Source organism: Sitophilus oryzae, unplaced genomic scaffold (genome assembly GCF_002938485.1).
Source record: "Sitophilus oryzae breed Bouriz unplaced genomic scaffold, Soryzae_2.0 scaffold_395_pilon_pilon, whole genome shotgun sequence".
Classification (NCBI taxonomy): domain Eukaryota; kingdom Metazoa; phylum Arthropoda; class Insecta; order Coleoptera; family Curculionidae; genus Sitophilus; species Sitophilus oryzae.
In genome coordinates this window covers 1,210,336-1,224,605 of record NW_022146968.1, presented here as the reverse complement: position 1 = coordinate 1,224,605, position 14,270 = coordinate 1,210,336, and the positions used below count along the sequence as shown (strand labels likewise).

The 14,270-nt window shown below is 27.1% G+C and overlaps 3 protein-coding genes across 3 annotated transcripts in view; 1 reads left to right on the top strand and 2 right to left on the bottom strand.

Annotated features, from left to right (window-relative positions):
- The window catches only part of LOC115885527 (peptidyl-prolyl cis-trans isomerase CYP95-like), a 541,467-nt gene that overhangs the window by 480,116 nt on the left and 47,081 nt on the right, over positions 1–14,270 (bottom strand). The window lies entirely within an intron of this gene.
- On the bottom strand, positions 816–1,464 carry LOC115885528. The gene is made up of 2 exons (XM_030904485.1): positions 1,459–1,464; positions 816–1,386 (listed from the first exon to the last, which is right to left on the bottom strand). Exon 2 carries the CDS (start codon positions 1,382–1,384, stop codon positions 851–853), a length of 534 nt encoding a protein of 177 aa, XP_030760345.1. The 5' UTR covers positions 1,385–1,386; positions 1,459–1,464; the 3' UTR covers positions 816–850.
- On the top strand, positions 3,000–4,532 carry LOC115885506. Its single transcript, XM_030904453.1, has 2 exons — positions 3,000–3,168; positions 3,229–4,532. The coding sequence occupies exons 1-2, from the start codon at positions 3,000–3,002 to the stop codon at positions 4,530–4,532; spliced, it is 1,473 nt and encodes a 490-aa protein (XP_030760313.1).

Sequence of the window (14,270 nt, the reverse complement as noted above, 5' to 3'; positions counted from 1 at the left end):
CTAGAGAAGAAGTAGAAAGTTTAACTACTTTAAAAAATGAAAATGTACAAGAAAGTATGAAAGTGCTTTGTGCTATTTGTTATGAAATGATTGATTTCTATGAAAGTTGTATGCCAAATACGTGTTCACACTTCTTTTGTCTAAGTTGTATATTGAAATGGAATGATGTACAAAGTGGTTTAAAGATGAAATGTCCAATGTGTTGTTCAAGTTATACATATTTGGTGCAGATTCAAGAACATGTAATTAGACATCATTTTACAATCACATTAAAAAGAGGATTTAATTTCTAAAAAGAAAATGATGCTTATATTTTTATTCAAAATACATATTCTGAATAAAGTATATTTTAGTTTAACAACTTTAAGTTAGGTTATAAAGTTAAAATATTGTTTATAATTAAATATTGTTTATAATTAAATATTGTTTATATAAATTAAAACATTGTTTATGAACCTAAATAGTCTTTGAATATACCTATTTACCCTATAACTGTGAAGTATCTACTTATAAATATGTATATGTTACTACATATAACTATTATACATTTTTACTTTAAAATAATAGCATATACCCTTGTAAATTACCACATATTAATAAATAAAAAATACTTATTACAAATGTTTAACTAAATACTATACTAATATATAAAATTATAAAATTTTAGAAATAGTAACTTAATAACTAATTACTAAACTAAAATATATAATTTAAACAATACAAATAAAATTATAAAATAGTAACTTAATAACTAATTACAAAACTAAAATATATAATTTAAAAATATAATATAATAAAACAAAATATAATACATATCAAAAATAAATAAAATAATGCATCCTATATATTACTACATTTCCACTGAAAAATTCTTCCCATTGCAAATATAGCAACATGTAGGATGCATTATAATATATAAATTAGTGTTACACACTGCACATTTTCCACCACGTTTCATTTTATTAATTTCTTCAGGTAACAGTTTTGTGGAGAAATGCGAAGACATATGCTCATGGGAACCATATGGAACCATGAGTTGGTGTCTATAATAACACTCTCCACACAGTGCCAACTGACGAAAAGTACCCACCACGTTAGTAGATATCGTGACTCGCACATAATGTTTGAAGACACAAAACACTCCGGATTCTAGGGCTTCTTGATACTCTGTTACACCAATATACTTTGCCCTAATCGCCGTATGGGTGTCAGATGCGACATTATCTTCACATCCGGAGTCGTTTGGATCTTCAACATCTTCCGGAGCCAATCCTTCTACGTTGTTGGTATCTCTCTGCTCCAAAATATCTAGTCTTTGGTCAATTATTTCTTCGGTCTGTTGCCTGTTCACGAAGAATTCAAAAATGCGTAGAAAAAAATCCATATCTGGAAAAATTGCACACACAAAACAAAATAATAAATAAATAAATAGAAAAAATAGTATACACAAAATCTTACCTTGGTTGTCTCTCTATACCTCTGTACAGCACGAACTCAAGTTTTATTTTCGATATATTTAGCAATGACTTATGATGAGAAAGAACTGGTTGGATAGGAATGCAACCAGTAGAAGGTTAAAGTAGGGAGCAAGTATAAAACCATCTGCAGTTACGACAGACTGTGTACTTTCAAGAAGTTCTTGAAATAAGTTTTATGGTTTCAGTGTTTTCGTTACTCATTTTTATTTTGTGTTGTGTCTTGTGCATAGGTAAATATTTAATTAAAATGAATTCCGAAAAGATTAATATTTTACAAGTAATTACCATGAACAATTTTTCTAATCCTCATTTTATTTTTAACTCAACAAATCAAACCAGACCCAATTCACCAGTTATTAATTTCAGTGAGGAATTAGATAATTTCTTACATGAAATTAATAATTGTGAGATTGAAAATACGGACGACCTTTTTACACCTTTTGAAATGGAAAACTTTGCTGATTTGAACCAATTTTTAACCGACGTTGAAAATAAAGACATAGATTTGAACGACATATTTTTGGATGAACTAACAAACGACAATATTTCCATTTCAAAATTTGAGGAGTCACTAATACAGAATAGTCAATCTGATGAACTAAATTTAATAACAGAATATATTAATGACTCCAAAAATGAGGATCAGACTAGTTCTTCTCAAAACATTTCTCCTTTTTCACCGGCACACTCTCAAAAAATAGAAGAGTTTAGTTCCGATGAAAGAGGAGAAACGTTTAAGAACAAAACTGATTTTATTAAACCTTCATTTATAATAACAAAAAAAACGAAAACTTTAAAAAAAAATTTAAAACCTTATTCAAAATTAAAATCTCTTGGCTTCGCTTTGGAAGGATTTGTTAAAAAAACAAACGTGACTAAAGAAAATATCATAGAGCTTGAAAATTCAAAAAAATCTTTCAATACGTTAGTGGATTCTTTTAATTAAATATTTTCTTTTAAATTATTTATACGTTTCTTTTTTCCAAATTTAACCTTTCATATAACAGAATAAAATTTAATATAAAACCATAAAATTATTTTACAGAATAAAATTGAAAGATGTTTATTTGTCCATCCTGTAAAAAAAACTTTACTCGTAAAGATAACCTATCTCGGCATTTAAAGAGTGCCTGCAACAAATCTTCCTTTCTAAACAGATGGTTGACAAAGTCTACACCTGAAGAAAAAAGTAAGATTTTTTTCATTTTATGTTATAACCTTTTGAAATTAACAAAATAATTGTCTTTATAGAGAAATATTGTGAAGAATGCAAGGAGTTAATATCACAAAATTTATGGTTTGGTCATCTACGATCAAACGCACATAAAAATAATTCTAAAATAATTGAACAACCAGGAGTACAAATTATTAAATCTGCATTCAAAGAAAGAATAATAACATACAGATTATCTATGGAGGAGATGATCGTAAATGTTAAAAATTACTTTATAACATTGGAACAAAAGATTCTTCGGATATTTGAGGATCAATTAAAAAAAACATACATGCATTAAAATTAATATGGAGCTTTTTGGCTATTATTATAATCCAAGTACTGATAATCATGATGTAAAATCATTTAATACTCCATTTAAAGTGATTTGCAATAGTGCCGAAACAAAGGATTTGATTGAAGAATTTGTAACAGTTATTGACAATAAGGCAGATGAGTTCGCAGAAAAAGATTCTGGTAAGTGTTGTAACTTTAATCTAAAAATATATATGTAATTAATTTTATTTCTGGTTTCAGGATGGATCTTACTTAATTTTGTTCATTTGGAAATTAACATCAATAAATTCAATCCTTTGAGAGCATCATCATTTATTGAACTACCTCCTGAAATAGTACGACGTCAAGCTGTAGTTAACATAAGAAATAACGATGACTACTGCTTTGCTTGGTGTATCATGGCAGCTCTTCATACTCCAACAGGTATTGATTTTGTTACATCATCATACCCACATTATTCAACGGTTTTGAACACTGCAGGTATTGATTTTCCAATAACATTAAAAGACATTAAAAAATTTGAAAATCAAAACAATATTTCTATTAATGTATATGGTTTAGAAAAATATTATAATAAAATTTCTAATAATGAAGAATATGAAATAATTGGTCCTCTACATTTCACAAATGCTAAAAAAAATATTCATGTTAATTTATTATTGATAAACGATGATGATGGAAATCTTCATTATTGCTACATTTCCGATCTTTCTAAATTAATTTCTAAACAACTTAGTAAACACAATGGTAGAAAATATTTATGTGAAGGATGTTTGCAATATTTTGATACAGAACAAAAATTACAATACCATAATAGTTATGATTGTGATCATGTTAAAATTAATTTGCCTTCTAAAGAACTAGTTAAAGATAAATATGGAAATGTAGCATATGAAAATATATTAAAATTTATAAATTATCAAAAACAAATGGAAGTTCCTTTTGTGATTTATGCAGACTTTGAATGTATTTTAAAACCGTTAAATAATAATGAAAAAGTAGAAGATCCAAATAGTTCATATACTGTAAAAAAATTTGAACATATTCCATACTCTTTTGCGTATTATGTCAAATGTTCATTTGATGATGCATATTCTAAGTTTGAAAAATATAGAGGTTTGGATAGTGAAAAAGTTTTTATAAATTCTCTAGAACAAGATGCGTTAAATTTATATCAAACATTTTTAAAGACTCCTAAGAAAATGAATACTCTAACAGAATTAGAACAAACTACACATAACAATGCTAAAAACTGTCATATTTGTGATAAACCACTTTTAGGGGATAAAGTTGCCGATCATTGTCACATTACGGGCAACTATAGAGGACCAGCTCACTCTTTGTGTAATATCAACTATAAAATTCCTAATTTTATTCCAGTTATAATGCACAACTTACGTAATTACGACAGCCACCTATTTTTAAAGAATTTGTGTTTAAATAAAGAACAAATATCAGTAATTCCACAAAATAAAGAAAAATATATTTCCTTTGAAAAAAATTTTCATGTAGACAATTATTTTGATAGACATACAAGAAATTAAAAAAAAAGAATCTATCACTTAGATTTATCGACCCATTTCAATTTTTATCATTTTCTTTATCTAAACTTTCAGATACCCTAAAAGATGAACAATGTATAGAAATAAGAAAATTTTTTAAAGATGAGGAACATTTTAAACTTATTCGTCAAAAAGGTGTGTTTCCTTATAATTACATTGATAGTTTTGAAAAATTAGAGGAAAAATTTCTCCCTGAAAAAGATCACTTTTTTAATAGTTTAACAGATGAACATATTTCCGACGAGGAATATGAAAGAGCTCTTAAAGTTTGGAAATTATTTGAATGTGAATGTATAGGACATTATTCAGATATATATTTGCTATCTGACACAATGCTTTTAGCTGATATTTTCGAAAATTTTCGAAAAACATGTTTGTCTACTTATAAACTAGACCCTGCACAGTTTTATACTTTTCCCGGTTTATCATGGGAATCTTGTTTACGTTATACAAGCATAGAACTGGAATTACTGATAGATCCAGATATGATACATTTTTTTAAAAATAGTGTTCGTGGTGGAGTAAGTTCATGCATAACACGGAAATCTGAGGCAAATAATCCTTTTCTATCAAAATTTGATTCAACAAAACCTAATAAATATATAATGTACTATGATGCAACAAATTTATACGGTTTTGCAATGTCCCAATATCTGCCAACAGGTGATTTTGTATGGTTGTCAGAAAAAGAAATAAAAAATCTAGATATTTTTTCAATTTCTAATACATCTAGCAAAGGTTATGTTCTAGAAGTTGATTTAGAATATCCTGAACACCTTCATGACTGCCACAATGATTTTGCTTTTTGTCCAGAAAATGATAAACCACCTAATTCGAAATCTGCAAAATTAATTCCAAATTTGTACAATAAATCAAAATATGTAATTCATTACCAATTACTAAAACAATGTTTGCAAAACGGTCTTAAGTTAACTAAAATCCATAGAGTAATACAATTTTCTCAATCTGCTTGGTTGAAAAAATTTATAGATTTAAACACAAAGTTACGTAATGAGTCTAAAAATGAATTTGATCGTCACACCTTTAAATTAGCAAACAATAGTATTTATGAAAAAACAATGGAAAATGTGGATAGGAGAGTTGATGTAAGACTTGTTACCGAATGGGAAAAAAACAAAAGGAAAGATGGGGCTGAAAATCTCATTGCAAAGCCATATTTCAAGGACTTAACAATTTTCTCTGAAAATTTGGTAGCCATCCAAATGCAAAAAATATCGATTACATACAACAAACCAATATATGTTGGCTTTTCCATACTAGATATTTCAAAAACGGTTATGTATGACTTCTATTACAATTTTTTAAAACCTTTGTATAAAGATAATGTTTCTCTTCTGTATACAGACACTGATTCTTTTATTCTTGAAATTACAACAAATAATGTTTACCATGATATGCAAAAGAATATTCATAAATTTGATACCTCCAATTATTTACCAAATAACATACATGAGATGCCAATAGCACAATCAGTTGTTGGTAAATTTAAGGATGAATATGCTGGTGAACCCATTGAATCTTTTTATGGTACCGGAGCAAAAGCTTACTGTGTAAAAACCGAAAATGGTTTAATAAAGAAAGCCAAAGGTATAAAAAAACATGCTATTAAAAACCAATTAGATTTTATTCATTATAAAGATGTAGTAGAAAATAATTCTAAAATTTTTTGCTCCATGTATGTTTTTCGTTCTAGACTACATTCAATTTTTACTGAATTAATACATAAAATTGCATTGAATTCTGAAGATAATAAAAGATATCAAATTCCACATGATTTTAAAACACTTGCTTGGGGTCATCATGATATTTCATTTTACCAGTGGAATGCAGATAATCCAAACCTCGATATATTTTTTAAATAATACAATATATTTTATAGATATATAGATTTATACAGGAACAAATATATTTTTATGTATTTTAGTTTTAACATTTACCATAAAACTCTTTAATGGTGTGAAACATAAAACTTTACACAATTATGAAAAGTTGTACTTATTAAAAGTATAATGTATTAAATAGCATTCTACTCTGGAATGATTTAAATTTAATTTATAATTCCACTTATGAGTGTTTTAAACTTGTTATAATTTATAGATATTAGTTGTAGATTTATACAGAAACAAATATATTTTTATGTATTTCAGTTTTACAATATTTTTTAAATATTACAATATATTTTTTTATTTAGTTTTAACATTTGCCATAAAACTCTTTAATGGTGTGAAACATCAAACTTTACACAAAATAGTTCACATAGATTCATACAGAAACAAATATTTACCTATGCACAAGACACAACACAAAATAAAAACGAGTAACGAAAAACTGAAACCATTAAACTTATTTGAAGTGACTCATATAATTTTGTTAAATAAGTAAAATATATTTTTACATAATGTACTTTAGGTTATATACTATTTACATTGTATTACTATACTATTTACATTGTATTACTATACTATTTACATTGTATTACTTATTAATAATATACTTTTATATGAGTTAATGCATTTTCAATGAAAAATATACCTACTTATAGAATACATGTTTGACAATATTTCATTTCTTATTAATCCTTCTTAAGATGTGTTTGGAAAGTTTTGATAAAGATATTGATGATGTTACTTATAAAACCTATGAAAATCGACTTTCTACTTTTAAAAACTGGAATGGAAAATTGGAACCTGAGGTATTAGCAGGAGCAGGCTTTTATTATATTTCATATAGTGACGTATGCAAATGTTACTATTGTGGAACTGAAATTTATGAGTGGACCTATGATGACTGTCCTATCGAAGAACATCACAAAATTTCTCCATTATGTAATTTAAATGAATGTCTATGGTTAAGTCAAAACAAAAATAATAAGAAACAAAATTTCAAAAAATCTAATAATTCACTGGAACGTGTAATTTTGATGATATTATTCATTAATTTACATTTTTTTTTTTCAACATATATTTCTTATGCTAATAAGTACTTATATTCATCTATAAAAAAGATATTGTCAAATATCATTTGGCAATCATCTTGAATGGAAGTAAATTGTAGTTAAATAAATTTTTAATAAAATATTTACTTTGTTTCAATGGCTCCTCAAACCCATTTTATTCTCCTTTATTTCATATTTCAAAATGTTATTTATGTTCATTATCCCCCTACTGTAACCCGATGTGAAATATGTTTTTCAAATGAAACAAACATTACACTTGATAAAAATTGTCAGTTTATGAAAGTTGGTTTAATTAATAATAATACGCTTAGTTTTATATATCCCATCAACAAAGGAGAAAATGTTAGTAGGTTTTTTAAAATTTTATATCATTATTCAAACCAAACCATTTTTGATACTAATTGGATTGAAAGATCTGAATTAAAATATGTACATTTTCAAAATGAATCACTCAACTATACTAAATAATGGATATAACACTTTTAATATCATTAATCTCTTTTTAACTTTTACAATATTTTTGTATATTACAATTTTAATTATCTTTTTTTATTATAAATTTCAAACAGGAAATTTATACTTTCATTAATCAATTTCATTTAAAACATTGTTGTGAATAGACAATAAGCAATGCGCATGAGTTGATGATATGAATATGTGGGGATATGAAATGGTAGGGGTATGAATATTAAAGTAAGAGAAGAACTTAATATTATTTAGTTCATTCACCATGTCTTCTAAAAATCATTTAAATTCAAAAATTTTCTTTTTGAATAAATCTTTATCAAAGTTTGTTATTGTTGGTATAAGTAATCAAGATTTTTCACCGAAAATTATAATCGGTGGAAAAAATGGTTTTTCTGTAACTCTAAGTGAAGAAAATTGGAACAGTTTTTGCAATCATCGAGGAGTTATTGAAAACTACTTCTGCTTCCCCCAGCAAATTAACGAACCCATGTTGAATATAAACAAATTTAAATTATATTTTGAGAAAGTTAACAGTCTTCCTGTTGTAAAAATTAAAGAAGAATATTCGAACTATGTATATTTGGGATACGAGTCTATAGAAACATTATGGCGATTAAAGGAAGTTGTGGATTACAGGATTTCTATTATAAAGAAACAAGAATTTTCACTTTACTTTAAAGTATTCCAAACCAACATTTCAATTCAGGAAGGTGATCCTATTGATAATATTTATCGCATTTTGCAACCCAATCAAAATCCAAACAGTGAAAATGTTTCAACCATGTTGGAGTTCCTCATACAGTACCCAGAAGAATTGGAAAAAAGGTTGAAGAGGAATGAACTCAAAAGAAAATATTATGAAGAAATCGGTGACTTTTCAGGAAGAGAAAAATAAACTTTATGTGTTAGTGCAGTGGAATTTTGCTTATAAACAAGCACGAAAAAGTGAATTTAGAACTTATTATTTAGATAGACTTCGTTTTGAAAAACGAATTAATAATTGTAAGCTTATTCTTGATCCAATACTAAGCAAAGAACACAGAACTAAAATGTATTTAACACGATTTGATAATACTTGTATTTAACCAAATATTAAATAAAACTATATTATATTAATTAGTGCTTTATTTTATTTTAAGTTACATAAAACAACTATACAACGAACAAGCAAAGAACACAGAACTAAAATGTATTTAACACGATTTGCTAATACTTGTATTTAACCAAATATTAAATAAAACTATATTATATTAATTAGTGCTTTATTTTATTTTAAGTTACATAAAACAACTATACAACATCATTTTTATTAATCCATGTATTAAACTTTTTATCTAATCCTAACCATTTTACATAAACTTTGTTTCCTTTTCTTCTTAGAATTTTTTCAACGAGGTATACATCAGAGTGTTTTGCTTTCTGTAACTCCTGTTCATAAAATCCACCCTGAATTTCCTCATTTCTTTCATCTTCAATTATATATGTTCTGGGATTTGTCATCTTAACTTTTTTAATTCTAAATATTTCATTTGACCAATTTGGAGTGTAACCTTTGGAAAACGCCTCGCGATACTTGCTTATATGCACATGATCTCCAACTTTAAATTTAGCAAGTTTTGAATCTACTGTTTTAGCATGAGTAAAGATTGATCTAAAAATCTTCTTTTCATTTTGTTTATTTACTTGGTTTGGTTTCATTCCAATTGTTGAATGTTTGGTGTTGTTGTAATCCTTAACGATATCTTGTAAAATATTAAGCCAACTATAATTTCCTTGCAAACTAAACATTTTCCACATTTTGGTTTTTAATGTTCGGTTTACTCTTTCAACTACACTTGCTTTTAAATTGGAAAAAGTACTATAATGATTAATTTTAAATCGTTCCATCAGTTTTTGGAAATGTTGGTTGAAAAATTCTGTACCCCTATCCGTTTGCAAATTTTGTGGGTTGGTTTTTAAAGTAACTAATATGGTTTTCATTGCTGTGGCAACATCCTTACCAGATTTTGTTTTTACAGGTTCTGCCCAAACATATTTTGAAAACACATTTATAACAACTAAAATATATCTATAACTCCTGTTAAATTTGGAATATGGTTGCATTTCTACTAGATCTGCTTGTAAAAGATCATTTAGTCCTATAACAATTACCCTTCTTCGCATAATTTTTTTTCTAGCAGGTTTATGTAACTCATTAACTACTTGTTCCTTAATGGTTGTCATACTTTTGAAATTTTACCAAAAGATATTTTGTTTTGAGAGTAGTTGTCCACAAAACTTTTATACATCTCTCTCCATTCTTTTAATTTTTGTATTTGTTCATCCTTATTAGTTTCAATCAAAATTTCATTAATTTTAATTATTTCTTTGACTAGGTTATCTAGATATTCTTTAACTGTTGTTAATAGAAAATATTTTCTTTTATTTGCAGAATTTTCTACTTCCGTTTCTATTTTTGTTAGTTCTTCATGCAATATTTTAGAGATAGTATATATAATTTGTGAAAGATTTTCTATATATTGTCTACTGTCTAAAGGTACATCAACTAATTTTTTATCATTAAGAGTATCGTTTATAAGTTTACTTTTAGTTTGATGAATATTATCAATATCATTTCTTAGATGTTTAATTCTTTCTTTTTGATTTTTAATTATCACTTCTCTAATTTGAGTGTTCATGGTCTTATCAATTTCATCAATATCAGCATTAATTTTTTTATTTTCTTCTTTTACATGCTCTTTCAATGATTCTAGACTTACATAAAGTTCATCCAATTTTAAATCGAACTTCTCTAAACTGGATTTTATTGTAGAAATTTCATCTTTACTTTTATTTCTATCTTCACTTTCCAAATTTTTTTCTGATTTTAATTTTGTAATTTCAGCTAATGTATTATTAAATTGCTGTCTTAGATCTTGTAGTTCTTCTATGTCTTTTTTATGGTTAACTAAGTGCATATTTAATGCTGTCGCTGTAATTTTTTCAGTTCTGTCAATTTTATCATGAACATTCTTAAAATAAGCTACTTCTTGATTAACTCTTTCGTAAACGTTGTTTGTGAAATCTTCAAATTTTGTTTTAATGTCATTTTGAAGATTTCTTTTGATTGATTCAATTTGTGATGTATCGTTAATGGAATCTTTAATTTGTTCTATTTCTGTTTTTAAATTATTAATTGTTTTTATATTATCATTAAATTGTATAATTTTATCTTCATGTTTTGTAATTTTTTCATCAAAAAACTTAATTTTCTTTGCAAAATTATTATTGTTTGATTCATTTTCACTTAATCTCTTGTTTGTGTTGTCTATATTACCTTGAAAATGTTCAATTACTTTATTTTCAATATAGTTTACATCTGTCTTAAACCTATATAAAATTTTATTTTCAACATTTGATAAGATTGTGTTTTCCAAGGTTGTTGTATTTACAATGTTACGTTTAGAAATATGACAACCAAATTTATCAACAGACATGGTTTGATATTGGTCAACAATTGATTTGTTTATAACTATCAATTCTTATTTATAGTATAACTTTAGCCTCTCTTAATTCCTCAATTATAGATAATATTTCATTGTTGTGGGCTGTATTGCCAGCATCTGTAGATGCTAGTAAAAGACGAAGTCGATCTACAAGTTCATTTATATTATCCCAATACACATAATCTGTATTTGATTTATTTATTTTTAAAGTTAAACCTTTCCCTTTCTGGACAGCCGTCGTTCTACTAGTTCTAAATGGTGCTTTCGGTTTAGCAAAAGCTTCAGTCAACCTTTCCAATGGTGTTATTGTTTTAGTTTTTGTAATACCCTTTCGTTGCAAGTAAGGTCCAATTATTGTTACATATTTGTGTGAACTATTTCCTTGCACTTGCTCGTTGGGATCAAAATTTCTACGATATGCATTAGTTCTTTTTAATATGTCCATATAATTTTCTAAATCATCATTTTTGTATCCAACAGGTTCTTTTTTAAAAAGTAATTCATATAAACCAACCGTTCCGGGATATTTTATACCTTCCACATGAATATTTTTACCAATTATTTCCACAGGTTTTTGTGTTAAACCCAAAAAAAATTATCTCTTTCGAGATCATGGACTATTCCATAATTATGATCAAACTTAGACTTTGTATCTCTCACACCTTCATCTATATATGTTCTTGGTAATTCATGGAAAGCATTCAACCAATCGTCATATCCCGAACTCCCAACATATGTTTGAATAGTTTGTCTTGTCTCTTCTAATATATCTGATAAATTTCTACTTTCTGAATGGTTAAATTGTGAAGGAAATGTTTCTGCAATAACACTTGTTTCTTGTATATTGGGAATCTGACTTATAGATTCTGTTGATCTGTTAAAAAATGATGGAGTTTCAGGTGGTAATATAGGAGTTTTGCCAGTTTTCGGAGTTATTTTAACTTTTGTAGGTGTTGAAGTTTTAAAATATTCTTCTTGTAAGTCAACAGGTTCTTCTTTTATGTGTAAATGTTCCGATTTTCCAATAGCTGAGACTAGTTCTTGTATAGGTTGTGTTATTGGTTTGTAAGTTTGTTCTAACTCTGCTTGTGTTGTAGATGCTGCTGATTTTAGCATATGATACTTTTCTTTTACTGCTTGTCTTGACTTTATCAACTCTTTAGCTAAACGTTTATCCATGTTAGATAATTTTTAAATGAGGAAAAACCACAAAACTCGTCTTATATATAAATATAGGAGTCAAATTTATTTCTATATCTACCATTATTTAATTGACAATCTTTATCAATTACAAGAAAACCATAGGGTTCCCTCCAACATTTAGCACAAATATTTTTAAACTGATCAAATGTCATATCTATCATACAATGATCATTATATATATGTTTTAAACTTGAAGAATCTTGTTTAAACAAAATCAATAAATTTGAATTTTCACGAATTAGTTGTTTAAGAATAGAAGAGTAGCCCTGAAATATGAAAAAACAATCTGTGTTTGTATGTCTACCATGTGTAAAATAATCTCGAATAATTGATTGATTGTGACAAGGAATATCGTCGAAGATAATAACAGAATTTGGTTTTATTTTATGAGGTGAAATAACATTTTCATCATTATCATATTCAAAATAACCAATTTCTTTCATAGGTTCTAAAAGTTGTCTTAAATATTTATATTTCGGTTGATCTAATGATTTTGAATATATATAAACATTTTCGAATCTAATACCATTAGGATGTTCAAGCAATGTTAGCATAACATTAGTTTTACCACTTCCACTACAACCAACAATTAATCCTCTTTTCGAACCACCACCAAACAAAGCACCATGTTTCCTAAATTGTTTGTGTGAAACTTTTTCATCATGGTTCTTAATAGGTAAAGAGAATTTTTGTTTTTCGATCTTCATTTTTAAAATTACTAATATATTCCATTGTGTGTAAAAGTATTTATACCCTAGCAGCAATAGTTTATTTTTAGTATTTAAATACGTTTTAATGATTGTACATCACTCCAGTGAGAACAAAACTATAAATAGGAGACGAAAAAAAGGTTTTGGTTTAGTAAACAAATTAATTACCAACCTTCCCTTCGAATTTCACATACCAGGATATAACTACTGTGGACCGGGTACAAAATTGGAGAAGAGAATAGCCAGAGGGGATATTGGTATAAATCCATTGGATGCTGCTTGTAAACAGCATGATATAGCATACTCTCAATCTGAAGATTTATTAAAAAGACACGCATCTGATAAACTGTTAGGAGATCAGGCTTGGAATAGAGTAAAAGCTAAGGATTCTTCAATCGGTGAAAAAGTAGCTGCATTAACTGTTGCTGCCATAATGAAGGGAAAACGAAAGCTTGGAATGGGTATAAAAAAGAAAAAGGATAAAAAAAGTGGAAAGCTTAACATGAAGAAAAAACGTATAATTCGAACACCTGAAAAAATTGGGGGACTTTTACCACTTTTGCTCCCAATATTGGGAGCGTTAGGTGCACTAGGTGGAGGTGCTGCAGGAATTGCCAAAGCAGTCAACGATGCTAAAGCATCTAAACAGCAGTTAGAAGAAATGCATAGACATAATATTGCAATGGAGGATGTTTCTAAGGGAAAGGGATTATTTATTAAACCGTATAAGGGAAAAGGACTTTTTATAAAACCGTATAAAGGTGGTAAACTTGGTATAAAAAAAAAGACCAAAAGATTAACATAAGTTTTCCACGTAGACCGCTTACAAATATTGACATTATTAAGTATGTAAAGGTAATGAAAATTCCTAATTTCA